The 27,668-nt window shown below is 33.7% G+C and overlaps 1 protein-coding gene across 5 annotated transcripts; it reads right to left on the bottom strand.

The window, feature by feature from the left end:
* Positions 1–861: 861 nt before the first annotated feature.
* LOC108472876 (beta-galactosidase 9) lies at positions 862–25,997 on the bottom strand. Of its 5 annotated transcripts, none has more exons than XM_017774436.2 (19): positions 25,514–25,997; positions 24,990–25,085; positions 24,755–24,867; positions 24,566–24,632; positions 23,616–23,708; positions 22,462–22,605; positions 22,169–22,257; positions 21,008–21,113; positions 20,731–20,818; positions 20,463–20,584; positions 19,419–19,622; positions 17,666–17,892; positions 16,842–16,957; positions 16,530–16,627; positions 9,869–9,979; positions 4,153–4,263; positions 2,623–2,831; positions 2,103–2,451; positions 862–1,301 (listed from the first exon to the last, which is right to left on the bottom strand). In XM_017774436.2, exons 1-19 carry the CDS (start codon positions 25,700–25,702, stop codon positions 1,161–1,163), a joined length of 2,673 nt encoding a protein of 890 aa, XP_017629925.1. In that variant the 5' UTR covers positions 25,703–25,997; the 3' UTR covers positions 862–1,160. The 5 variants fall into 5 exon arrangements, with proteins under 5 accessions (XP_017629925.1, XP_052875964.1, XP_052875965.1 ...); XM_053020004.1 differs by having other exon boundaries at positions 2,623–2,834; positions 25,514–25,991; XM_053020005.1 differs by lacking the exon at positions 9,869–9,979 and having other exon boundaries at positions 2,623–2,834; positions 25,514–25,991.
* Between the last annotated feature and the right edge of the window lie 1,671 nt (positions 25,998–27,668).

Genomic DNA, 27,668 nt, shown 5'->3' with positions numbered 1-27,668 from the left:
GTTCCGTTCCAAAAATAAAAGAGAATCAACTCGAGTTGCTACCTCCAACATCAAAACAGAAGATCAAAATTTCAGAACACGCAAATACAGAAAAAAGAGCACCTTCAATGGCTTTGTTGACATTAGTGGGAAAATTGCAGGCCTGCAATGGAGAGCTTTTGCAGTCTCTAAGCTTTTCTTTTCTTACGGATTTGTGCCGTAATAAGGCTTTTCTTCACGTTTTGGCACTGTTTTAACAACATAAGGTTGTCTTCCATATTTAGGCTTTTCATTTTCTTCTTTCTTGGTCCATGATACTACTTTTCTTCTAGTTTTGGAACAACGTCAGAGTTTCCGTAGTAACCAGAATTTTCCTTTCTAGGCTTCTTTTCACTTGATATGTGGATGAAGAAAACGGGCAGACACCGTTGCCTTTTATAGGGAAATTGGTCAAAGAATAAACATAATTTACCAATGGCTAAGACCGTTATGAATAAAATAAACACCGATTCTGGCTTTGAAATGATATCAGCAAGAACGACGACCCCCAACATATTGCTTCATTTGTTTGAGGACCGTAACATGACTAGGCATATTTAAAAATCCACCAATCCAATTTCACAATCGTTACCTTGCCCCATGGCCGCTTTGTGTGTAATACCAACAATCCAGAGCAGAGCTTGAAAGAGATGAAGATGCGATGGGTGACAGTTTCTTCAACTAGCCATGCTTATATACCATCCTCTCACCTTCACTCAAATCTTGAGACTCCTGCTGTGTTTGGCAATACCCTGAAACTAAATTCTGTATGCCATTTGAAACAATGCTCTGAAACTGCTTGTGCATCAATTTCACCTCCATCCAATTTGTGTTATCAAAGTATTATTAGGGAAAGAAGCAGGAAGGCCAGTGTTTATTGTGTTTCAGATTGCCATGATATAAAGTATATACAGTTGATTTACAACATTAAACTTCAGATATAGGGTTCACCGCATTATTACATACATATAGTACAGGAATTGCTTGATACCAGCATTATTCAGAAAACATGTCTGAACATACAAGCTTCTGAAATCTTGTACAAACGATGTAACTGAAATGCTCATTGCAACTGGTTTGCAACTAAGCAGAGGTAGTTTACCAGTTAACAACTATCTTCATTGCATCACCCTCTTGTCGAATTAGAACTGGGAGACTCCAATAGTTGATGTTGACACACATCTAGCTTCAACAGCCAATGTCTTGAGAACACCCCGGCAAGGGTCACTTCCAAACCCAGAGTTTGAAACTTCAACAGAACAACTGTTTCTTCCTACACAAGCCTGTAAAAGTTGAACAACGAAGACATTATTAACATCAGGAATGGGAAAATAACATATAATGTTAAAAAATGGTAAGAACCACACTTCCAATATTTGAGCAGTATGCAACAGTCATACAACTTAGCACCGGCAAACCTTTTCACATAAATTCAGTGAACTAAAGAGAATTTTCTTCCATATCAGAACCATTCAGGTCACTCAGTTCAATAAGTTTATCAACATTCTCGAAACTATCAACAAAGTTGTTGAAGAAACATGTTTTCAGAGCCCATAATGCATTTGCAAAACTGCAAGTATGCAAATCCAAGAGTATTCTCACAAATGAACTTAATAAAGCTCAGTAATTCTCCTAGTCATATTTCTGCAGTTTGCATGTCTGGTTATGTCATCCTTTACTAGCGTTTAGGAGGAATGAATATGTAGCTCTAACTCCTATTGAAATATCTTAAAGTGTCTTCAATCACAGTATCGACCAGACACCTTTCTAAATAAACAGCTACCATGTTTTTCTATACCTCAAACCTCTATTGCTACAACTCTTTATTTTTCTTGATATACCTGTGTTCAAGATTGTGTCTGATGCATATAAGAACAAGGGTATGGGAATATGCCCGTCCAAATAAATGGAAAAACATGGAAAAAATGGGCAATACCTGTGTTGAATACATACCCATACCTGACAGATACCTAAGTCTTAGCCTCCAACTCATTTTCTCATTATGATCATGTTTCAAGTTAATATTGATCAATTAAGAACTTCTTAAAGATGTAATACTTTTTTTTATTAAGTAAAATATATACCTCGGATACCACAGACAATGAATTTGGAGAGTGGCAATTGCCTTTAGAAAAATTCTGGCAGCTTCCATGAGGAGTTCCATAGCTAGCAAATTCTATAGAGGAGATTATCTGCCCATCTTCACACTGCAAGTGAATCTGTGGTTTCATGTCACTTATGGAGACTTTTCCATCAATAAGATCTAGATGAAGCCATTCTCGAAGAGGTGGATAGTAGGACTTGGACATTTGAGCACAGAGAATTCGAGGCACACGTAATTTGACTGAAATCTCAAATGGGTTCCCACCAATTTCTTCAAATATCACAAGTAAATTGTTTGACGCCTGTAACCATGATCTTGGCACATGGTACCTGGTGATTGAAAAATAGCACATGTATCACAAGGTGGACGCAAAATGCCATTTCCCGTAGCAACTATCCAATTTAAATGCATAAAGGGATTAAGCACACAATTAGTACACCAATTTTCAAAATGGGATACCAGTTAACTTTCCATTGATTTACATATACTTTAAATAATACCAGGTTTGAGTGGGCTTCCCACAATTTGTCATGCACTTGTTGGAGCCATATGTTCCACGATAATCACAGCTATCCAGACATCCATCTTTTGGGGCTGTCAGATTCCAGTATCTTCCAATGTGATGGTCATTGACCCAAGCTTGGCCCTTTCCCATGCTTCCTAAGTCAATAGCAATGGGCTCTGACCCATCGGGAGAATCAAAGTATGCCTGCTTGAATTGGGGATAAAAGGGATGCATGTAAGTAAACTTTACTAGGAATAGAAATGAGATGGATAATAGGGGAAAAGCTAAAATCAAAATAAAAAGATGATATACATTCAGATATGTGCAATAGGAGCACAAGTGTTCATATTACCAGGAAAAAGAATTAGAAAAACAATGATGCCACAAACAATATGCTGCTAGTGATGAACTCTAATTGAGATGAGCAAAATGGTGGTTGTGGTTCCAATAATTTCTTTCCCAATCATCAGATCATTGGGATATCATGATTGCCATATAGCCATCAATCAAGAATGCAAATATAAGAAATGAGGCAATGAAACAAAGCCATCGAGAAATTCCCCTATGATATTCCAATGCCTTGGAGCAGTGAAAAATGACATGGAATGAGGTCAAAAAGGAGGGAAAGAAATAATTCTATATCATACTGGTTAGGCAAGAAAAATCGTTAGGAGTCTCATGTGACCACATAATTCCACCAAAAGTTGATGGAAGTTTTTATATGACAGAAATAGAACTAGCAATGTCATAAGGGACTGAATGTTAGGCAATTAAGCATTAAGACATGCAAGAAAAAAGCATGTCTACGATGAGAATGCGACATTTGGTATGGGGTTATACAAGGAAAGATAAAATTAAGAAAAAAATATGCTAAAGAGAAGGTGGGTTTCATTTAAAAGGAAAACACAATTAAAATGGTTTCTTATGGACAGCTTCAAACGAACTTGAGAAGATGTAAATTTTCAAATACTGCTAATTTCAAGAGGAGAGGAGCGCCAAAAATACCCTGGATGGAAACTATGAAAAGGACCTACGTTTTACTAAGCCTACTGCACAGATTATTTTAAATAGAGCACCTTGTTGGAATATGGTCCACATAGCCATTCCTAAATGGTGGGAAAAGTGTAGTTTATTGTTGTTGGTATAGGTAATGAGAAAAACCGAAAGAAAGATATACAGAAGAATGGACATCTCTTTACCATATGACCAAGAAAGAACAAAGGCTGTTTACTTCTGAATTCTGATATATCATTTCAATTTCACATCACTACTTAATGAGTTCGAATGTTCAATGAAATAAATATATAACCATTTATTTTGGCTTTAAACCTTTTATTTATGCATAAGAAGTTGCATATTCATGTCATAGCACATTCCAACAAAGAAAAGGAGGATATTTTAACAGCCAATGTCATATGAATTAACACCACTACTTTTGATAGTACCTATGACGAAGAAAGCATGTAATAATATCCCATCCTCGTAAGCACTATGTTAATTAAAACTGTTCAAGGAATAAACTTACCTTGTACCAAGTAAATGTGGAGGGAGTAGCATCAAGCTTCAAGTTTGTCCATCCTGCTTTCTCATTTTCTTCTATGGTGAATATTTTCTGGAACTCACCCTTCAGGCCAACCTAGAATAAAAGAAAAACAACCAGCAACTGAATGTTTTCCTTGCCATTTTCTTCCTTCAGGAGAAACAAAAAGGTAGAAATATCCAGTTCATAATTGCAGAAAAAAGACCAACCACAATGGAGTTTATAGCATATAAGAGACCAACCACAAATCAACATTGAGTTACATAGTCTGCAGAGTTTTAACCATTTGCAAATATATGTTCAACTCTATGATCATCTTTGAAACATTGAGCTTCTATTAATCATAGAGGCATTTGTTCATTTCATATTCAAAGAGAATTCATGTATAAGCAAAACAAAGAATCAGGCAGGCATCAAGAGTGAAGACCATACATTCCATGATTTTCATTAAAATACATCAATGAAGAAGTCAAATGGAAATGAATACAAAGCTAATAAATTAGCTTTTTCTTATGACAGACTGTTCTAGCAGAGGAATTTTTCAAGCAAGATTGTCCCTTCTATCAAAGTTTCTTTAAGCCAAAAGTCAAGTTCTCTTCTTTGGAAAGGAGAATATCCCAGGTCATTGATTTTATTGAGATGCCATCCTTTTGTCGAATTTAAGTACTAAATTCAGAATATTTCCTAACATCTGTTTCAAATTCAGTGAGCTTCCAATTCTAAAGAGCACGTTAAAGAATTCAAGCTAATTCCAATCGCTAATATTTAACCACTCCCATGACATATTTTTAGCAAAGAAAAGGAAAATTTTTTGCTTATTTTTTACAAGTATTTTTACTCATCCTTCTAATTTCAAGTTCAAGCCTGGAACTTCAAAACTTAGGTAGACAAAAAATGCAGTGAACAAGCTCCTATATTGTTGTAACAACAAGAACCTCTTATATACTATAAAAAGGATGCTTTTTTCCAAAGAAAAGGATAAGCTTCCAATTCATCATGACTCACCAAGTAGCTGTTTAAGGTCAAGAGAGCTCACCACAAAGCTATCTCAAGTTTAAAGCCGTCCTACATAAGTCTCACCTTCTGATGTCTGTCTATTTGTATTTTGTGTATTTTTGTGCTAACCCGTTGTCACAAAGAAGAATTGATACCTTTGAAAGATAGTTAGGTTTTAAGGCTTACATTAAGCTCCAGTCTAAAAGGGTGCTGAAGAATCTGTTTCCAGTTTCTATAAATCTCACCCCCTTCTTGGGTTGCTTATTATTTTTGTTTATCAGAAAACATTGAAAATAAATGAACAGCATCGTAGGAAAAAGCCTAAAAAAACCTACTAACGTTACTAAATAATCACGAAAGGTATGAAACAAAAAATTAATTTTATGTATATCTGTTGAAATATGTATATATTTTAAATTTATTTAGGTAGATAAATCTTATTTAGGTAGATAAGTTTTATTCATATTCTAGGAATATTTTATTTTATCTTTTAGTAGTTTATTAGGACAAGGAACTATTTTCTTTTATATTTTAGTAGTTTATTAGAATAAAAGAACTATTTTCCCAATTAGGATTAGGATTCTTTTCTCTATTTAAGTTCAATTCTTTAATTAATAATATAGAACAGTTTTATTAAAAGCTCTCTTGAAAACTTTCATGACATCTGAGCTAGGTTAAAATCTCTAGTAACATCATGGTTAAAACAACCTTCACTAGAGATAAAAAAAAACCTTGGTGCGATCACTGCAAAAAATATTGGCACACTCGAGAAACGTGTTGGAAGCTCCATGGGAAACCGACAAATGGAAGGAAAAAGAGTGGCAATGGTCGTGGTTCACAATTAGGGGATAGCAGAGCTTTCCAAACAACTAATGGAAATTATAAGGGCCAAAGTTCTCTGGAAGGGTCTCCATTCACTAAGGAACAATTAGAGCATCTACACAAGTTTTTTCAATCACCACAATTTCGGATGAATTCTTCAATTCCTAACTCATCCAATAATCCTTCTTCCTCTGTTGCCCAATCAGTAATCGATTTTTCTTTTTTCAAAGGTCAAGCCTTGTAAAACAAACACATGGATCGTTGATTCTGGAGCTAGTGATCACATGACTAGTAGTCATTTTCTTTTTTCAACTTACATATCTTGCGCAGGAAACAAAAAAATCAAAGTAGCAGATGGGTCCTTCTCGGCAATAGCCGGGAAAGGCACTGTTAAAATTTCATCTTCCTTGGTTTTACATGATGTTTTACATGTGCCAAATCTAGCTTGTAATCTCATATCGGTCAGTAAATTATCCCAGTGCTCAAATTGTCATGTTATATTTGACTCCTCTATGTGTAAGTTTCAGGACATGGTCTCGGGGAGGATGATTGGCAATGCTAAAGAATTTGGTGGAATTTACTTTCTTAAAGACGACCATCTAAGTCAACCAACAACTACTTTATGTTTAAATTCTGTTTCTGATAGGGTTATGATTTGGCATTATAAGCTTGGACATCCTAAATTTTTACTATTTAAGATATTTGTTACCTAATCTTTTTAAAAATAAAAGTCCTTCTTCATATCATTGTGAATTTTGTGAATTGGCTAAACATCATCGGTCATTCTTTCCACCTCAAAAATATAAAGCCTCCAAACCTTTTTCGTTAATTCATAGTGATGTTTGGGGACCTTCAAGAGTCTCGACCTTTTCAGGAAAACGTTGGTTTGTCACTTTTATTGATAATCATACTCGACTTTATTGGGTGTTTTTATTAAAAGATAAGTCTGAAGTTAAAAATGTGTTTCAGTCTTTTTATGCTATGGTGAAAACACAATTTGGTGTAAAAATAGAAGTATTTCGGACTGACAATGGTGGGGAATTTTTTAGCGACCAATTAGGTGTTTTCTTAACCAAACATGGAATAGTCCACCAAAGTTCTTGTACAAATACACCACAACAAAATGGGATTGCAGAAAGAAAAAACCGGCATCTTTTAGAAGTAACTAGAGCCTTGATGTTCACTAGTCAGGTACCACTTTATCTTTGGGGTGAAGCCTTATTAACAGCTACATATCTTATTAATAGAATGCCCAGTAAAACTCTAAACTATAGAACTCCTTTTAGTCTCTTTAAAGATAATTTTCCTAACTCTAAATTGATCATAGATTTATCCCTCCGAGTTTTTGGGTGTAGTGCTTTTGTTCATCTTCACAACCAAGGTAAACTAGATCCTAGAGCAAAAAAATGTGTCTTTGTTGGTTATGCTTCTACTAAAAAGGGTTACAAATGTTATGATCCAATTGATAAAAAGATTATTATTACCATGGATGTCACATTTGTTGAAACACAATCTTATTTTGATTCTAATCTTCAGAGAGGAAATTATACTAAGGAAGATTCTACAATAGATCAAGAAAATATTAGGAATATACAACATAGGGATTCTAATAATGGGGAAGGCGAATTTATAATTAACACAGAAATTAATGATGTTAATGTTAATGAAAAAGAGGATGAAGATGTAGAGTCTAATCATGAGAATAAAAAACAAACAAAGGAGTTAATTGTTTATTCAAGAAGAAATCGAAATCAAGAAAGTGGAATCCACCAGATTCATCACCAAGAATCCGACCCGCAAGATCCTGTCAAAAGTCCAGGTAAAACTCATAATCCAGTCAATGAATTTTCTGATTTAGATATTCCAATTGCCAAAAGAAAAGGTGTTAGAAATATTGTCAAATATCCCATGTCTAACTTTGTATCCTATAAAGTCTTGTCTTCGACATTTTCAACCTTTGTTTTGTGTCTCAATACTGTACAAATACCTAAAAATGTGAAAGATGCTTTGCAGGTTCCTGAGTGGAAAGAAGCTATTTTAGAGGAGATGCGCGCTCTTGAAAAAACAGGTACATGGGAAACAATGGAATTACCTGTAGGGAAAAAAATAGTGGGCTGTAAATGGGTGTTCACAACCAAATTCAAACCAGATGGATCTTTAGATAGATACAAAGCCCGGTTGGTGGCTAAAGGGTACACTCAAACATACGGGATAGATTATCTTGAAACATTTGCTCCAGTGGCCAAATTAAATTCCGTTAGAGTTCTTTTATCAATTGCTGTTAATCTTGATTGGTCTTTACAGCAGTTAGATGTGAAGAATGCTTTCCTAAATGGAAAACTTGAAGAAGAAGTTTACATGGATCCTCCTCCAGGTTTTGAAGAAAAATTTGGAACTCGAGTATGTAAACTCAAGAAATCTTTGTATGGTCTGAAGCAGTCTCCTCGAGCTTGGTTTGAACGATTCACTCAAATTGTTAAAAAACAAGATTACTCACAAGGGCAAGCTGATCACACAATGTTCTATCGACATTCACAAAAAGGTAGAATAGCAGTTATTATAGTTTATGTCGATGATATCATTCTTACAGGAGATGATGTGGATGAAATAAGGCGTCTCAAGGAGCATCTAGCATTGCAGTTTGAGATTAAAGACTTGGGTCCTTTGAAATACTTTCTGGGAATGGAAGTTGCTCGATCAAAGAAGGGTCTTGTGGTCTCTCAGAAAAAATATGTGATTGATCTTTTAAAAGAGGCTAGTATGAGTGGTTGCCGCCCAGCTGACACACCAATTGATCCAAATGTAAAATTCGGAAATAAAGAAGGTCGATTAGTTGATAAAGGGCAGTACCAAAGATTAGTTGGTAAGTTAATTTACTTATCACATATAAGGCCAGACATAGCTTTTGCAGTGAGTTTAGTGAGTCAATTTATGCACTCCCCAATGGAGGAACATGAAGAAGCAGTGTTTTGAATTCTAAGATACTTAAAGAGTTCACCGGGAAAGGGCTTATTCTTCAAGAAATCCGAACAAAGAGGAATTGAAGCTTATACAAATGCAGATTGGGCAGGCTCAATAACAGATAGAAGATCTACATCAGGATACTGTACATTTGTTTGGGGAAACCTTGTGACTTGGCGAAGCAAAAAACAAAGTGTTGTAGCAAGAAGTAGTGCAGAGGCTGAGTTTAGATCAATGGCACAAGGAATTTGTGAAATGATGTGATTAAAAAGAATTATGGAAGAGTGAGGAAACCAATAACTTCACCAATGAAGTTGTCTTGTGATAGCAAAGTCGCCATTAGTATTGCTCACAACCCAGTCCAACATGATGAACTAAACATGTTGACATTGATAGACACTTTATCAAGGAGAAGATTGAAGAAGGCCAAGTATGCATGCCGTTTGTTCCTTCAAAACAACAGATTCTCGACATACTCACCAAAGGACTCCTAAGACAAACTTTGATTTTCTTGTAAGCAAGTTGGGCATGATTGATATATATGCAGACAACTTGAGGAGGGTGTTGAAATATGTATATATTTTAAATTTATTTAGGTAGATAAATCTTATTTAGGTAGATAAGCTTTATTCATATTCTAGGAATATTTTTATTTTATCTTTTAGTAGTTTATTAGGACAAGGGAACTATTTTCTTTTATATTTTAGTAGTTTATTAGAATAAGGGAACTATTTTTCCAATTAGGATTAGGACTATTTTCTCTATTTAAGTTCAATTCTTCAACTAATAATATAGAACAGTTTTATTAAAAGCTCTCTTAAAAACTTTCAATATCTACAATAAACACAGAAAAGATAACTACTTGAAAACAGTTATAAATCAGAAGAGATGAAAGACTAGGGTAAAATTATTAAATACAAACCTGGTAGATCCATGAAGCCTTAGAAAGGTCAATATCCCCATTTTTAAATCCAGTAAGCTTAATTTGTCCTCTAAACCCAGCACCATCTTTCTCTAGAAAGGCACCGTAGTTCTGTATCATCATTGCAAAATTTGGTGCTATGGCATCAGAAATCCATAATCACCATTCCATTTTGACAAGTTCTTAAATAAGAATATAAAATTGAGAAACCATATAGACTAAAAACATTATGTCACTAAAGTGACTAGAAATCAACAAAACTAATACATTGCACATCTCAAATGACCTATGGGAATGAATCTGCTTCAGTCAAACAGAATATGATTCATATTGTAAATCAGAAGATAGATTTTCGATGCTATCAAATTTTATATTTCTTTTTTGTGAGCACTATGGAACTCTCTTAAAATTTTCTAAACCCCAACTTGCAAAACATTAGTGCACAAAATAAACTTAAAAACATAAAAACCTTCCTTGCGAATAGTTCCAGACACTTAACTTTAAACTGTGCACAACACTACAAATACAATTTAGAAACATCCCAGAGATTTAGTAGTTTAAACCATTTATTTTACTGCAGCCAATGTAACAAGAAAATGTGGAAGAAGGATTAGAGACAAGCTTAATATCCATCAATCCTTCAAAATGATATATGATTAATGAATGGGAATAAAAAATTTATAAATAGGATTTTGGCTTTTTTCAAATATTGATTTATAAATCATACATAAGTTTGAAGGATTGACTGATGGTCAATCATCTTTAATTTATAAATAGGCAACCAAATATTGAATTCCAATAAATGATGGTCAAGAACCATGAGGGGACTATTAAGGGATGTTGTCCCATATCTATTAGTCTTCGTTTCCTATGGTCTTACAGTCAAGTTGGGTTCTCTACCTATAGTCAATTGGTTTTAGTTTGGAAGATTAAAATGGTAGCAAAGCATGTCTTCTTGCCTAACCCCATGTGAGGTTGACCATCCATTGTGAAGTTGTCCGTGTAGGCCTTTGTTGAGAAACAAGTGAGGGAGGAGTGTGTTGAAATATGTGAAACCCATATATTTTGGGATATATTTTAAAGTTATTTAGGTAGATAAATCTTATTTAGGTAGATAAATATTAGAATAAATCATTTGAAATATTCTAGGAATATTTTATTTTATCTTTTAATAGTTTATTAGAATAAGGGAATTATTTTCCTTATCTTTTAGTAGTTTATTAGAATAAGGGAATTATTTTTCCAATTAGATTATGACTCTTTTCTCTATTTAAATTCAGTTGTTTAGTGAATAAAAGATAGAACAGTTTTATTAAATGATCTCTTGAAAACTTTCATGGCATCTGAGCTAGGTTATCTCTAGTAGTATCATGGTTAAAACAACCTTTATTGGAGATAAGAGATCCAGCAATCAAACAAAGGAAGAAAGTTTTACTGTTGAAACAACTAATGAAAATTATGAGGACCAAAGTTCTCTAGAAGGGTCTCCATTCACTAAGGAACAACTAGAGCATCTACACAAGCTTATTCAATCACCACAATTTCGGATGAATTCTTATCTTCCTAACTCATCCAATAATCCTTCTTCCTCCTTTTCCCAATTAGGTACTGATTTTTCTATTTTTTTCAATGCCAAGCCTTGAAAAACAAACACTTGGATCGTTAATTCTGGAGCTAGTGATCACATGACTAGTATTCATTTTCTTTTTTCAACTTACACACCTTGTGTAGGAAACAAAAAAATCAAAGTAGCAAATGGGTCGTTCTCGGCAATAGCCGGGAAAGGCACTGTTAAAATTTCGCCTTCCTTGGTTTTACATGATGTTTTACATGTGTCAAATCTAGATTGTAATCTCATATCGGTCACTAAATTATCCCAGTCCTCAAATTGTCATGTTATATTTGACTCCTCTATGTGTAAAATTCAAGACATAGTCTTGAGGAGGATGATTGGCAATGCTAAAGAATCTAGTGGAATATACTTTCTTGACGACGACCATCTAAGTCAACCAACAACTACTTTATGTTTAAATTCTGCTCCTAGTTTTGATAAGGTTATGATTTGGCATTATAGGCTTGGACATCCTAATTTTTACTATTTAAAATATTTGTTACCTGATCTATTTAAAAATAAAAGTCCTTCTTCATATCACTGTGAATTTTGTGAATTGGATAAACATCATCAGTCATTCTTCCCACCTCAAAAATATAAAGCTTCCAAACCTTTTTCATTAATTCATAGTGATGTTTGGGAACCTTTGAGAGTCTCAAACTTTTTCAACAAAACGTTGGTTTGTCAAATTTATTGATGATCATACTCACATTTGTTGGGTGTTTTTATTAAAAGATGAGTCTAAAGTTAAAAATGTGTTTCAGTCTTTTTATGTTATGGTAAAAACACAATTTGGTGTGAGAATAGAAGTACTTTGGAGTGACAATAGTGGGGAATTTTTTAGTGACCAATTAGGTGGTTTCTTAACCAAACATGATATAGTCCACCAAAACTCTTGTACAAATACACCACAACAAAACGGGGTTGCAGAAAGAAAAAACCAACATCTTTTGGAAGTAACTAGAGCCTTGATGTTCATTAGTCAGGTACCACATTATCTTTGGGGCGAAGCCTTGTTAACAGCTACATATCTTATTAATAGAATGTCTAGTAAAACTTTAAATTATAGAACTCCTTTCAGTCTCTTTAAAGATAACTTTTCTAACTCTAAATTGATCACAGATTTATCCCTCAGAGTTTTTGGGTGTAGTATTTTTATTCATCTTCACAACCAAGGTAAAATAGATCCTAGAGCAAAAAAATGCGTCTTTATTGGCTATGCTTCTAATAACAAGGGTTACAAATGTTACAATCCAATTGATAGGAAGATTATTGTTACCATGGATGTCACATTTGTTGAAATGCAATCTTACTTTGATTCTAATCTTTAGGGAGGGAATTATAGTAAGGAAGATTCTATAATTGATCAAGAAAACACTAAGAATATTCAACATAGGAATTCTAATAATGGGGTAGGTGAATTTATGATTAACACAGAAATTAATGATGTTAATGTTGTTAATGAAAAAGAGTATGAAGGTATATAGTCTGATCATGAGAATAAAGAACAAACAAAGGAGTTAATTGTTTACACAAGAAGAAATCGAAATCAAGAAAGTGGAATCCACCAGATTCATCACCAAGAATCCGACCCGCAAGATCTTGTCAAAAGTCCAGGTAAAGCTCATAATCCAACCAATGAATTTTCTAATTTAGATATTCCAATTGCAAAAAGAAAAGGTGTTAGAAATGTTTTCAAATATCCCATGTCTAACTTTGTGTCCTATAAAGCCTTGTCTTCGACATTTTTAACCTTTGTTTCGTGTCTCGATACTGTGAAAATACCCAAAAATGTGAAAGAAGCTCTACAAATTCCTGAGCGGAAGGAGGCTATTTTAGAGGAGATACGCGCCCTTGAAAAAACAATTACATGGGAAACAGTGGAATTACCTGTAGCGAAAAAAATGTGGGCTATAAATGGGTGTTCACAACCAAATTCAAACCGGATGGATCTTTAGATAGATACAAAGCCTGACTGGTGGCTAAAGGGTACACTCAAACATATGGGATAGATTATTCTGAAACATTTGCTCCAGTAGCCAAATTAAATTCTGTTAAGAGTTCTTTTATCAATTGTTGTTAATCTTGATTGGTCCTTACAGCAGCTAGATGTGAAGAATGCTTTCTTAAATGGGAAACTTGAAGAAGAAGTTTACATGGATCCTCCTCTAGGTTTTGAAGAAAAATTTGGAACTCTATGTAAGCTCAGGAAATCTTTGTATGGTCTAAAGCAGTCTCCTTGAACTTGGTTTGAACGGTTCACTCAAATTGTTAAAAAACAAGGTTACTCACAAGGGCAAGCTAATCACACAATGTTCTATCGACACTCACAAAGAGGTAGAATAGCAATTATTATAGTTTATGTCGATGATATCATTCTTACAGGAGATGATGTGGATGAAATAAGGTGTCTCAAGGAGCATCTACCATTGGAGTTTGAGATCAAAGACTTGGGTCCTTTGAAATACTTTCTTGGAATGGAAGTTGTTCGATCAAAGAAGGGTATTGTGGTCTCTCAGAAAAAAATATGAGATTGATCTTTTAAAAGAGGCTGGGATGAGTGGTTGCCACCCAGCTGACACACCAATTGATCCAAATGTAAAATTCAGAAATAAAAAAGGTCGATTAGTTGATAAAGGGCAGTACCAAAGATTAGTCGGTAAGTTAATTTACTTATCACATACAAGGCCAGACATAGCTTTTGTAGTGAGCTTAGTGAGTCAATTTATGCACTCCCCAATGGAGGAACATGAGGAAGCAGTATTTCGGATTCTGAGATACTTGAAGAGTTCACCTGGAAAGAGCTTATTCTTCAAGAAATCCGAACAAAGAGGAATTGAAGCTTATACAGATGCAGACTGGGCAGACTCAATAACAGATAGAAGATCTACATCGGGATATTGTACATTTATTTAGGGAAACCTTGAGACTTCGCAAAACAAAAAACAAAATGTTGTAGCAAGAAGTAGTGCAGAGGCTGAGTTTAGATCAATGGCTCAAGGAATTTGTGAAATGATGTGGTTAAAAAGAATTATGGAAGAGCTGAGGAAACCAATAACTTCACCAATGAAGTTGCCTCACAACCCAGTCCAGCATGATAGAACTAAACATGTTGAAATTGATAGACATTTTATTAAGGAGAAGATTGAAGAAGGTCAAGTGTGCATGCTGTTTGTTCCTTCAAAACAACAGATTGCTGACATACTCACTAAAGGGCTCTCTAAGACAAGCTTTAATTTTCTTATAAAAAATTGAGGGAAGGTGTTGAAATATGTGAAACCCATATATTTTGGGATATATTTTAAAGTTATTTAGGTAAATAAATCTTATTTAGGTAGATAAATCTTAGAATAAATCATTTGAGATATTCTAGGAATATTTTATTTTATCTTTTAGTAGTTTATTAGAATAAGAGAATTGTTTTCTTATCTTTTAGTAGTTTATTAGAATAAGGAATTATTTTCCCAATTAGGTTATGACTCTTTTCTCTATTTAAATTCAGTTGTTTAGTTAATAAAAGACGGAACAGTCTTGTTAAATGCTCTTTTGAAAACTTTCAGAGTGTGTAGTGTTGTCCTACATCTATCAAGTCTTGGGTTTCCTATGGTCTTATTTTCAAGTTGGACCTCTCCACCTACGAATTGGTTTAGGTTGGCTGCTTAACAAAAACCTTTGACCAAACTCCAGTCTTAGAAAAGGACTGGATATTTCTTGTCCAATTACTTATGCGTCCACCATATTACATTCTATACAAACAACTAGATGCAATAATATTACCACTATCACTTTATTACACTTCAATACCATCAATGAATTTTCTCACATTGATATTGCAACCAACAACGTCAGTCTTATGATATGTTTGAGGGGGGAAAAACCAGCAACAACTCATAATATGCTGCTGTAAAAAGGTGCTTCCTTCAGTTTTCTACACTAATAGGAAATATGTCAAGAAAATCTTCCTTTTTTAAAACTATTAATGACATGAACAAACATAACATATTTATTTGATCACTTTACATGTGACATGCAAAGAAATAGGGTAGAAATGTTATTTCCTTTAGAAGGGATAAAATGGATCCGGATCCTTTCATAGAAACTCATCACAAAATTTTGAACCATAAATTAACAAGTTATTTTGCAGCATGTAGCATATGGTAAAAGACAAATAGAGAGGTTATAGAGGGAAGGAAATGAAGCAAGAAAGAGTAAATAATGTGGACAATAACTTAAGTAGAATGGACTCTGAAAAAGAAATTTATTTGGAGTATCTTGAGAATTTTTAATTATCAAGTGTCGTCCAAGAAAGGGAAAAGTGAAGAGAAGAAAGGTATAGACTTTATTAAAAATGCAATAATTTATAGCAGACTTTTAAAACATAAAAACAGCTTTACCACACAACAAAATCAATAATTTATACATTCATGCAGATTGGTTACTGAATTAATCCACTACATACCTCTACTTAGGAAGCAAGCTACTTGCTTCTTGAGGTCACAACATTAAATTCATTTCACACTCAGTTACACCAAAAGTAGATGAACCTTTTCTAGAAAATGAGGCACCCAATAGTGTTATGCTTTTGTTTGGGTGCAGGGAGAGGGATAAATGAGATGCAAGAAATAGAACTTCAGATTTTGTTCTGGTGTTCTGTATTTCAAGTACAAAAAATCCGGATGCAAGAGTTTCTAGAGCATAGATTCCAGAATCAGGCAGTGAGGCATTTCTGTTTCACTTTCAATTGTAGCAACAATCTTCTAATTGGGCAAATTTCTCCTTTGTCAGCCCCCCGCGCCCCCCAAATGACAATCTCATACGATTTAAGTGGCATCTAAAACTTGAAAGAACCTATCATCTACCCAAATCAATAGCTGCAAGTTCACAACTACATCGATCTGAACACCAGATTTGAAGTAAGCCTTTGTAGCATCCTAGTAAGGCTTTACCATTAGGCTAGGCATCACCTTATAGACAAGCATATGCCTTAACCATCACATGATTTTAAAAGATGATATTCAGATATTGTGGACAAACATAACCAGTTTTTACCTGCAAACCAACTGTCTGAGATAACAGCATTAAATCACTACAACCTTGTTGAAATTGGACAGGCTGCACCACCTTGACCCAGTGGCCACTTACGCTGCCTTCAGTTCCAGAAGCATAGAAGCAAACATATTAGTGAGAACTTCAGTTACATAGTGTATTTAGAACTTAAAAGGATAAGAATTTCAATAAAAGCATTCTTTTAAAACGCAATGAAGTGCATAAATGAATATAAAGAGCGAGGGGCAGGGAGAAGATACATGATCATGCATTGACATGAAAGCAGTTGTATACAATCACATTAAGGAAATTTACCCATAAGCTCCCCATTAATAAATATCCGCAGTACATCACGCATGCTATCAATTACAAGAGTGGGGCTAACTTTATTTTCCTCCCAAAATGCAACGTCGTCATCAGAAACATATATTCTGCATCCCAGATATAGAATAAAGAGGCATCAATGAGGAATTTAAGATGCACAGATACAAGAAAGTGTTTAGTCTAAAGTTGTTACCACCAGCAAACTAAAATCCACCACATTTTTGGTAATGCAAAAAATAAAGATAAACCCCATGTCCTTCCTCCCAACCCTAAAAGAGATATATTAGGCTACTAAAACTTTCTGCTCATTTAGGAGTCCCAAAAAGAGATTCCTTCATAAAAAATACTTTTTCGGTATTCTTGAATAAAGACCATTAGTGAAATCAAATTTAAACTGTTAAGTTGAACATCAGTTTATTAATAAAAGGTAGAAATGAGTAGATTCAAGAAGATATGGTACAATGACATAGATTGTGACTTATGAGATTTTTATTATTTTACAGAAAAATGGTGAAAAAAATAGTCACATAACCCCATCTCCCAATTTATTACGGGTCAATGAAAAGGAAAAGATGAAGGAAGCAATCTTCTAAGTTCTCAAAAGTATTCAATCCCATGTAGACTAAATAAAAATCTTTTTACTGCAAATATTTGGCCAACAGAATAATAAGACAGCTAGCAAAATGATGCTCGAGTATCATTTCAGTCCCCAAGATATAGGTTCTAAAAGGAGGGAACTTAATAGAAATGATAACTAAACAGAAAAGGGAAAGATGAATTAGGGTGGAGAAATCCAAGAGTAGACCATAGTTAACCTGGTCATATGCCAGAGATAATCAGATTCATCCTTTGTCACTTTCAAATGCTCCAACAAGCCTTGAACGGTAAAATTGCTCTCACTCCATATACCAATTGGCTCCTTTACAGACATCCAGGATTCTGAGATACTGGAAACCTCATTTTTGGTCATGACAAGTTCAGGTGCAGATATTTTTGGAGATAGGGCATTCTCTACCAGTTTCACAGATGTTTGTGCTCCAACCTGTTCAGAAATATGAAAGATAATGGAGGAGTTACAGAAGATGAATAAGAAACAAACTTGTTTGAACTGGGAACTAGAGCCCTGTCTAGTCTAGCAACTATATAAAAACTGGAAATAATAGAAGTTTAGACACATGAAAGATAAAAGAGAAGTTACAGAAGATGAAAAAAAAAAAAGCAAAACTGTTTGAACCAGGAATCAGAATCCTGTGTCTAGCATATAAACTGGTAATAATAGAAAAGATCAAAAACCGCATCAAGCGTCAGAATTTTATTTTGCATTAACGAGATTTGTACCTTTAACCTCTCAGTTTCATATTAAGACTACACCATTAAGCTAAATACAGTTTTCTGTTAATTATCAAATATATGTAATATTTATTTACATTTTAATGTTTGAACTTTGAAAAAAAATTTGGATTGGCTGATGCAACCAATTGAACAAGTTGGATGGAAAGAACTTTTCAAACCATAAGTAAGGCTAAACAGACAGCTTTTTTGAAGTTAAAAGCGTTTTTCAAACTGCAAAAAGTACTTCTGGAAAGGTTAAATTTCTAGCTTTTGGCTTTTGAAAAATCAATTTTGAGCTAAATTATTTATTTTCCCTCATTTATCATCACCAAAATTAAATTCCTTTCATTTACCCTTTTGAAATTTATTTAAAATATATAGCATTAGATATTTGAATTTTATAAGGATTATTTTTGTATGTCATTTAAATATCTAAATTAGGATTTATATATTCAAATTGAATTTTAAAAATAAATTATATTAATTGTTTAAAAGTATTTAACATGTATATTTCATATATCAAAATATTAATAATGAGTTGCAATAAAGTATTTTTATAGTTCTTTTATAATTTAAGTTTATATATTTCATATATCATAATATCAAAAATTTTGATTAAATTAAAATGGATATTTTTACTTTACGACATTATGTTTAAAATGAACATTTTATCTTCTCAAAAGCACTTTTTGACAGCAATACTGGACACTTAAATCTTCAACCAAACTTAACAAAAACACTTCACTACAGTTTTCAAAAACAATACTAAACTAGCTCTTGCTCATTTCATATATCTCAATTGCAACCATAACACAAAGTTAACCTAATCTGTAAAAGAAAAGGAGGAAGCTTTCTTAGCATTTAAGGAAGAAGCTAACAAACTAAAGCAGAACTTTCTTGTCAAAGCAGACTATTTTAGTAGAAGCTATGTGAACATGTATGAATGTCAGTAATTTGAGACAAAAAAGGAAGCAGCAATGGCAGCTTCCAGGAATTTGATACAGAAGTGATTGCCAAATTTTTTTACAAAGGACTATAATAAAGATACATGTACTTTTTGTGCACAGAATAAAGAGGTAGAATTTGATTCATAAAGTGAGATAATTCATAGAGTAGTACAATATCAGTTGGTTCCTGCTTTCAGAACTAAGCACTCAAATCTAGCAATTAGAACAAACAGATTACAAGCATCAAAACAATCAAGATAACTAAAACTTCTAAAGTTGAAAAACAAACCTTTGCAGTGTTGAATGCCACATTACTGCAGTCAGGTAAAATGCTAACAGACCACGGTGGCAAAGAGTATGATTTACCACGGAATGTTACGGTCACAGTATTATGCTCATCAATGTTTGCAAGAAAAGCAGAGCATGCACTTTGACTTTCAGAAAGGGTAGTGTTCAGAACAGTACTCTGGGTATTTTCCCAGTATATATGTGCCTGCATGTTGTTACTGACTGACATTAAACCAGACGTAAAATTAGAGAAAGAAAATTTTCAGAAAGAGGAAACAATTTCAGTTGATCAGCATGATATGACAACATATTTAGAAACATAGAGGTTTGATAGTGCCCCTCTTTTTTGTGTTTTCTGTTCTTGTCTACATGCCTTAGCCAAAAGGATGTCAGTAACTTCTATGCTGCAGTACTAGTGTACTGCAAAATTTCAAGCATCACCTGTGCAACCTTATGGAGAAACATTGTCTCATATGTCTAGTAATTTATTGATAAGTGATATTTTTGTATTGGATGTTAAGTTGTACATTTAGCTAGTTGACCAACCATAACCATTTTCTTTCCTAACTTCTTTAACCAGATCGTATTGGACAGGAATAGAGGTGGCAAAAGAAGACCTCAGTCAAACAGTCCATCCAACTCAATGCAAGACTCAATAAAACCAGCTGGTTTCCATCTCTACCAGAGGGGAGAGCAACAAAAAAATAAAAAAGAGAGAGAAAGGCTTACTCATAGAAGTCAGAGAAGTAAACAATCCAAATTGGATTTGCCTCAAACTAAAATGACTCCAATCAGACCAACCTACCTTATCACCACCTCTAACAAACAATGCAACGTCCGATGAGAACACTACTAATTGCAAGCTGAAGTAATTCGCATGGAAAAACAGGATATATTTCTTTTATGTAAAGTCCAGATGGACACATTGACTTAGAAACAATTTATTTAATCCAGTATTTAATTGATACATAACACAGTGGAGCAATAAGTTAATAATAATAATAATAATAAACAAAATAAAAAAAAGAAACCTCCTAGCACAAACCTCCTGCCTTGGTCCCAATTTCATATACTGAGGTGAATCAGCAGCCACTAGAGCACGTTCACAGAGCTTAATAGCAGCATGAAGATCTTTCAAGTGTCCCCATTTTGGCTCACTTCGTAAACCTAGAGACAAAGGCATCAGTCAAGTTTTGGGCTTAATGTCCCAGTTATATTTGATCTTAGAATTGTAAAGTTATGAGCCAGTACTTATGCTTCAATCACTAAGAGTTACTGATTAATGACTTTTGGCATTTTCCTGTTCTACCTACCATACTCATCAATTGGAGCATCATAATCGTAACTAGTAATATAGAAGGGCCCACCGGAAGTACGACCAAAGTTTGTCCCACCAAAATACTGCAACCATCACCAGGCTCGTCAATATGTAGTATTGGACCAGATGACCTAATATGTCATATGCACTAGACCATAAATATTGCTATTTCTAGAAAGATCCAATCATGGCTCTTACCCAGCCTTATAAATGCTAACTGCATACTAGAAAGTGAGACTTTTCTGACAAAACTCAGTTGTTAACTAGTTTACCATATAATAGTTCATCAAGCTCCCTCCACGCTGGAAAAAACGTGCTACTGCAAACGCAAGATCTTCAACTGGTCTGTGAGGCAATCTTCCTCCCCATGAGGTGTACCTACAAAGGTCAACTAAAAATAAGAGTGGATTGCAAATAAACTTACAGCAGTGCAAGCATATGTTAGTTAACAAGATATAAAGCATCAGAAATAAGCTGGAATAAAATAATTTGGTGATGTTAAAGAAACCTAATGGCATATAGGTTGAAATGTCTAGATTGTAGTTGGAAATGAAGAAAAAAAACTAGTCCCAAAAGCATGTTTATCCCATCTTTACTTAAATCAAAGCATTCAACCTAAAATCAAATGCAATAGGTATAGCAGCCCAACATAAATAACGTCCACGCAATACCTATTTCTATCTAATGCAAGACAACACGACTTATAACTCTTCCACACATTACATGGGGATATATCCGACAGAATACAACATTAAGCAACAAACAAAGAACGAATGAATCTAAAAACTACTCAGTTACAAAGAATCAAAAGTAAAACCGAATGACAATAGGCGGGGAAGTTTAAATGACTAAAGACCACAACAGACCACAAACTTAAATAATATAAAGCCATACCACTTAAAATACTGTGAAAATCAAGGGATGCGGACTACTGTTGGGTAGAGATATTTTAAGAGTAATTTGTGTTGATTGATAGTTTGGAAGTAATTGCATTTTGCATTAGTGTCCATTATTAGGGTCTAACATCATGCTTTGGATAATTTCTTGTTTTAGGATTTTAGCATGAATATATAGAAGCTACTATAACTAACAAAAATACAAGACAAAGAATAAAAACTCTTTTTCTCTCAAAAAACACCGATGCTACCAAAATATTTAGCCAACTTTGGATTTTTGGAACAATTAACACCAGAAATATTGACAAAGACCAAAAGTGTAGTTCACTGAGCCACAAGGATGTGGCTATCAACTTTCCCTCTATTTTTGGCAAACTGAAAACATGTCCTTCATAGGTGCTTGACAAAATTTCCTTTGCCTCCTCCACATGCTCCCCTTCTGGATAGAGGGAAACGAAAGGAAAAGAGTGCAATAAAAGAAGAAAGGAACAATAGGGAGTACAATGAAACAGATAAAAACATTAGACATGATCATACCATCCATCCCAATTTTCTGTCCAGATTGTTGGTTTGTTAGGGGAATTTGGTTTATAACCATCACAGTAGTAATTATTGCAGGTATCTATCTGCAACAGAAAACAGAGGAAGACAAACAAAAGAAGGTAAAGCACAATTAAAGAAAGAGTAAACACAGATTTGTTGTTTCAGATCTTAGTGTTGTAAAAAAATTAGAAATTTTAAAAATAAAAAGATCAAGCCATCTTCCATGATTAGATATGCATAAGCAACGCATAGAAACTCAACCATAGAGTAAAAGGTAGGGACCTTACTATATCACCTGGAGCATCAGTTTGCTTGCACATCACCCAGGGAACCCCAGCACCTAGACCCAAAGCCATGTTAGCAGCCCACTTGACGTACTCTTTCCCCTTCTGGCCATATGAACCCTCCATATTTCCATATTCGTTCTCAATCTGAAAAAATTATCCGAGTTAAGGAAATCTTAGGGAAAAAGTAATTCTTATTCCAACCTTTGGATGCGCATGGATTTGAGAGAGAATTAAAATCAAATGAGTTTATTACCATATGATAATCTTCTGCATATAACTGAAGGTCAGAATTAATAGATATGAGATATGTAATTGATAGATTTCACAGACTAGAGAGTTCAACCTAACAATTGTCAAGAGGTAAAATGGCCACTAGAATAGCTATGACACCATATTTTGGGCAAGGACAATTTTTCTTTTGGGGATAAACAACTAAGTTGGTCCCTTAGAAATGGAATTATTTTTATTGTGATATATTCCCTTGCGTTGGGTTTTAATTCTATTTTAGTCCCTAAAAGTAAATTTAAGCTTTCTATGCTACACGTAAGTTAACCGTGTGTTTACAACCAAAAATCTATAACGGATTATAAACATGAGCAAACATGCATATCTAGTACACATATTTTATATGTAACACTTGTGGCTCTGATACCAAATCAACCAGAAGATAGATGATTAGAACCAATAAAACACTTACTTCGTTTACCGATAAAAATTTCAGAGTCTTCACATGATATACTATATCCAACCATAGGCAAAGTTGTTCTAATGAATCGATAATGAAATAAATAAGACCTTAGATAATTTTTGTTTACTAATAAATTACTTTATAGTAAACAATATGTTAAACTTTACTTATAAAGTAGTACTGAGAGACAAGATATACTAGACATAGCACTGTGGCTGTTGTTGAGGATCATTCATCGCTAAGGAATTATTAGATATCTAATGTAGTTTAGGAACTTCCTACATATTTTCACTACTCAAAATGATATTTTCTTCTATATAACGAGTTCAGATTTAGTTTAAAAGTGGCCGGAGTGACAATTTGATTCCAATGTTGCCCTTATCCATGCTAGCAATTGATCCCTATGTCTCATCGAAACAACTACTCTATTTAACATATAAAACAGAGGTCTCGATTGTAGTACAACCTGCAAGAGGATAATAGGACCACCCTGCCAGGAAAAGAGCTTCTCCTCCCGCATCAAATCCACAATCTTCGTTACAAAGCGCTGCATCTCCCTCTAGAGAGAAAAAAAAGAAAATATGAACACGCAAAAGAAAGATTGAGCTGTTATGGCCACTGATACAAAGTTAAATCTCAATTTCTAGCAACCAATAGATGACTAAAATTTTGAGAAATTCACTTGCCAACCTCCAGAAATCATTATAATCCTACCAATATTTGATCAAGATAGTAAAAAGCACTTTGATATACATATATATATATATATATAGTCAAACATAAAAGGAAACTTAAAAAGGATAATTCCATAGTATAATTAGTCAAAGATTAGAAACATGCCCCCACTCAAACACTTCAGACTAAATAAACAAAAGACAAGAAAGAAGACAGTATCGGTGACCAGCAATTTGATAGATATTAATCTGTTAGCACATGTGTTCACACCCTTCATGAAAACTGAGTTGTGATTAACTGGATATAGAAACTGGTAAAGCTTTGGCAGTCAAATATCATCAGAAAGTGCATATTAAAGTACAACACTAAAGGTGAAAAAATCTAGAAACACAATGAAAGCATCTGCACTTTAAGGCAAAGGCTAAAAAAGATAAGAAAACCACAGTTTACATGATGAATTCATTTGTGACAGACAATCGATATTTATCGTGTGTTTGGAACACATCTTTTGCTATATCCTATTTCAATGGGAACTAGGGGCTGAAAATAACTAAAATGCACAGAAAATCTTTTGATTCGGTAAGAAATTTCAATATGCTCTAGTTGTTACATGCGTAAATTAACCTAAAATATTCAACTTCGAGGTATAACAGATTTTTTTTCAAAAAGGAAAATGTTACATATTTCAGAATTATTAGGTGATACAACAAATAGTTTTCTTATCCGCACAAAATCCCATACCTTAAAAGGTTCATTATCTGTTCGAAACTCTATGCCAGGGATATCTCGCAGCCAGACAGGAAAGCCCCTGTAAATAATTACTTTTTTAGTTAATATGTATCAACCTCATTCAGAACCAAAATTAAACAGAAAGCTGCAGAAAGCAGAAATAATTTTATAAGTAATTAGAATGGGAAAACAAAGTCAGACCCGAAATTCCACTCAGCGCAAACATAAGGACCTATACGGAGAAGGAAATAGAGTCCATTGTCTCCCACTAGCTTCACAAACTTGACAAGATCAAACCTTCCTTCAAAATTATACTGAGCAAGCAATTCATACAAAAAAATAAATATTCTAACTAAACCAAAAGAGTCAAAACTGGTACGAATTCCCAGTTAGTACCAATCTACCATAGACTAGATACAAAAGAGTAATAGCATACCTGCCCTCTGACTGGTTCATGCCCATTCCAAAATGTATAACTTTCAATAACATCTGCTCCACCCTCCTTGCTCTTTGCAATCAGGTCAGGCCACATCTGATGACATTAAGCTACCATTGTGAGAAACGCAATTTAACAACAATAAATGACAACGATGGGAAATTTACGTAGGCATTAGAAAAAAAAGAGAGTAAAATGTTCAGCCATGGCTTAATTTCTCATTCGTATATAGCACCGATAAAGACACAATTAATAAATTTCTTTCTTTCTAGAGGAGAAAATCCCACATGCAAACTAAAGCATGCCTAACAGGCTTAAGCTTATCTAAAAACCAAGCTTTTACACCTAAAACTTCAAAATTCTAGTTCAACAATAGTTAAAAAACTTGATCTTCCAACTTGAAAAGCAAAACCCAAGCTGGGAAAACATAAGAAATTCAAAAATTGGAAGAAAAAGATAGAAAGAAAATCACTCCATTAAGAGTTGAAAAAAGGTTGGAGGAGTCAAAAGGAGAAAAAGGGTACCTGAGGAGTAGCACGAGGGTAATGAATTCCACCAGAAATGAGCATACGGCGTTTACCATCAATGATCAGAGCTCTGTGGTCGTACGTAACATTGAATGGTCGGAAGAAATTAGCAGCGGAGAATGAGAATTGGACGAAGAGACACACTAAAAGAAGCTTAAGAATAGCTTTGTTTTCAAAAACCACCATCTTCAATTACTGGGAGATAAAAGGGAATGGATCAATTTGTTGATTGATAAAAAGATCGAAGAAGACAGAAGGCTGGAAGAGAAGGAGAGAAGACAAAGAGTGAAGTATGGATGAAGGTGCCACCACTTAGCACCTACCGATCAAATTGTATTTTAAAAGCAAATTTTGTTGTTTGAGGATTAGGACAGTTTTCTACATCGGATACAGCTTTGTGGATTGGGTATTTGCAAGGTGTCCACTAAGCTAACGTAAGAAAAGGGATAAGTTTGATATTTTAGCTCCTATTTTTCACTTCAAAAGCTTTTTACGTAAAAAGCTACTTAAATAATAAAAGCACGTGTGGGTATGCCTTATTTGTTTTTCTTAAAGAATGTATTTTTTTTTTCCTTTGTAAGTAAACAAGGAGTGATACAAGCATGAAAGAGAAAAGTTACTAGAGTTAATACATCATCAACCTAAATCTAAAGCTGGAGCAAAAGGATGCCCATTTTTTTACTTTGAAAAGAAGACATTATCTCTTTTTTTTTTTCATCAAAATAAAAGAATTAAAACAGAAAGGAAACCTACTAGATGTTCCATTGAGCCCTGAACAAACAAAATTGGCTAAATAGTTCCTTTAATTGATGTTGACTATTAATATTTAATGGTAAGGTTGACATGGTCTTTAACAGGTGCCACATCATCATCGAGGATTGACATGCCAGTGCCATCATCTATTACTAACACTTCAGCAAATAAAAAATAAAAAAGAAAAAACAGGTAAACTACAAAATTATAATGGCTCGATTTTCAGTGGGTCGAAAAAAATAGTTTTGAAACCCTATTTTTGTAAACTAAGTCCATAAGGATAAAATATAAATATTAATGAAGTTATCATGAAAATATATTGAAATTCAGTAATTTAACAGATAAAATAGTTAATTAAAGCGTAGGGACTAAATTGTAAAAGTTTAATAGCTATTAAATTTTAATTTAGAAAAGTATTGGGGACTTAGATAGAAATTATCCAAAGGACCAAAATGGTTATTTAATTTTATCATAGATGATAATGGTGTATCCCACTAAGTTTTAATTTATAATAAAAATACATAAAATGTCTTAATTAATTAATTAATAATGGTTAATTAAGTTAGACAAGGTATAAATATAAGCATACTGGAACGAAATATGAGAATTCAACATCTATTATGCTATCCTTGTTGAGAAAAAAAAAAGAGAGAGAGAAAACTCTAAGGTTGAAAAAAAAATTGGGCCATCCAATTCATAAGGTAATTAAGCTAGTTTTCTTTGTTTTTTTATAGATTTTTTATCATGAAAGCTTGAGTTAGCCAGCCCATGTATCAATTTGTTTAGTTGTTAAGTCTTTAGCAAGTTTCCATTATAGAGAAATTGATGAATTAGGTTTGAATTTGATAGTTAATAAACTTAGATCATGATAAGGACTAAATTGTAAAACTTAATAAGTTTGTTAAATAACTTGGTAGCATTAAGGGCTAAACTAAATAAATTGAAAATTATCATGAAATTATGTCATAAATAGAAAGTATAGGGTCTCTAATGAAATAATGTGAAATCGAATTTTGTTTCGATGTTAGATATCGAAAAATACAAGTAGCTTAGATATAGAGACTAAATTGAATAAAATGCAAAATATATTTGACTATGCATTTGGATGTTAATTAGATGTAAACTAATTTTGTTTCTATTATTGAATTACCAAACGAAGCAAAAATGACGTCAGACCATTGCGAGAGAAGGGAAAGACGAGAGTTGTAGACGAGTGACGAATGTTTCAGTTTGTACTTTTATGATTCGAGATCATTCCATTTATATACATACATGTACATGTTTGTTGCATATTAACTATTAAGGTAAGATGTAAATTGGTCTGAGTATAGTAGAAACGAGTATAATATGAATTGCTAAATGACATGTGATATGTTATATGAATTGTTGATGGAAATGG

Source organism: Gossypium arboreum, chromosome 10 (assembly GCF_025698485.1).
Source record: "Gossypium arboreum isolate Shixiya-1 chromosome 10, ASM2569848v2, whole genome shotgun sequence".
In the NCBI taxonomy this organism is placed as follows: Eukaryota; Viridiplantae; Streptophyta; class Magnoliopsida; order Malvales; family Malvaceae; genus Gossypium; species Gossypium arboreum.
The sequence above is the reverse complement of the archived record's forward strand: the minus strand, read 5'-3'. Positions and strand labels throughout refer to the sequence as shown.

Excerpts from the sequence above, each read along its gene's own strand:
- LOC108472876 (XM_053020004.1), bottom strand. The coding sequence starts at position 25,702 with ATGGTGGTTTTTGAAAACAAAGCTATTCTTAAGCTTCTTTTAGTGTGT. Across the intron at positions 25,086-25,513 it reads ACCCTCGTGCTACTCCTCAG|ATGTGGCCTGACCTGATTGC; the intron begins GTACCCTTTTTC and ends TAATGTCATCAG. Across the intron at positions 4,264-9,868 it reads AGGCTTCATGGATCTACCAG|GTTGGCCTGAAGGGTGAGTT; the intron begins GTTTGTATTTAA and ends CTTTTATTCTAG.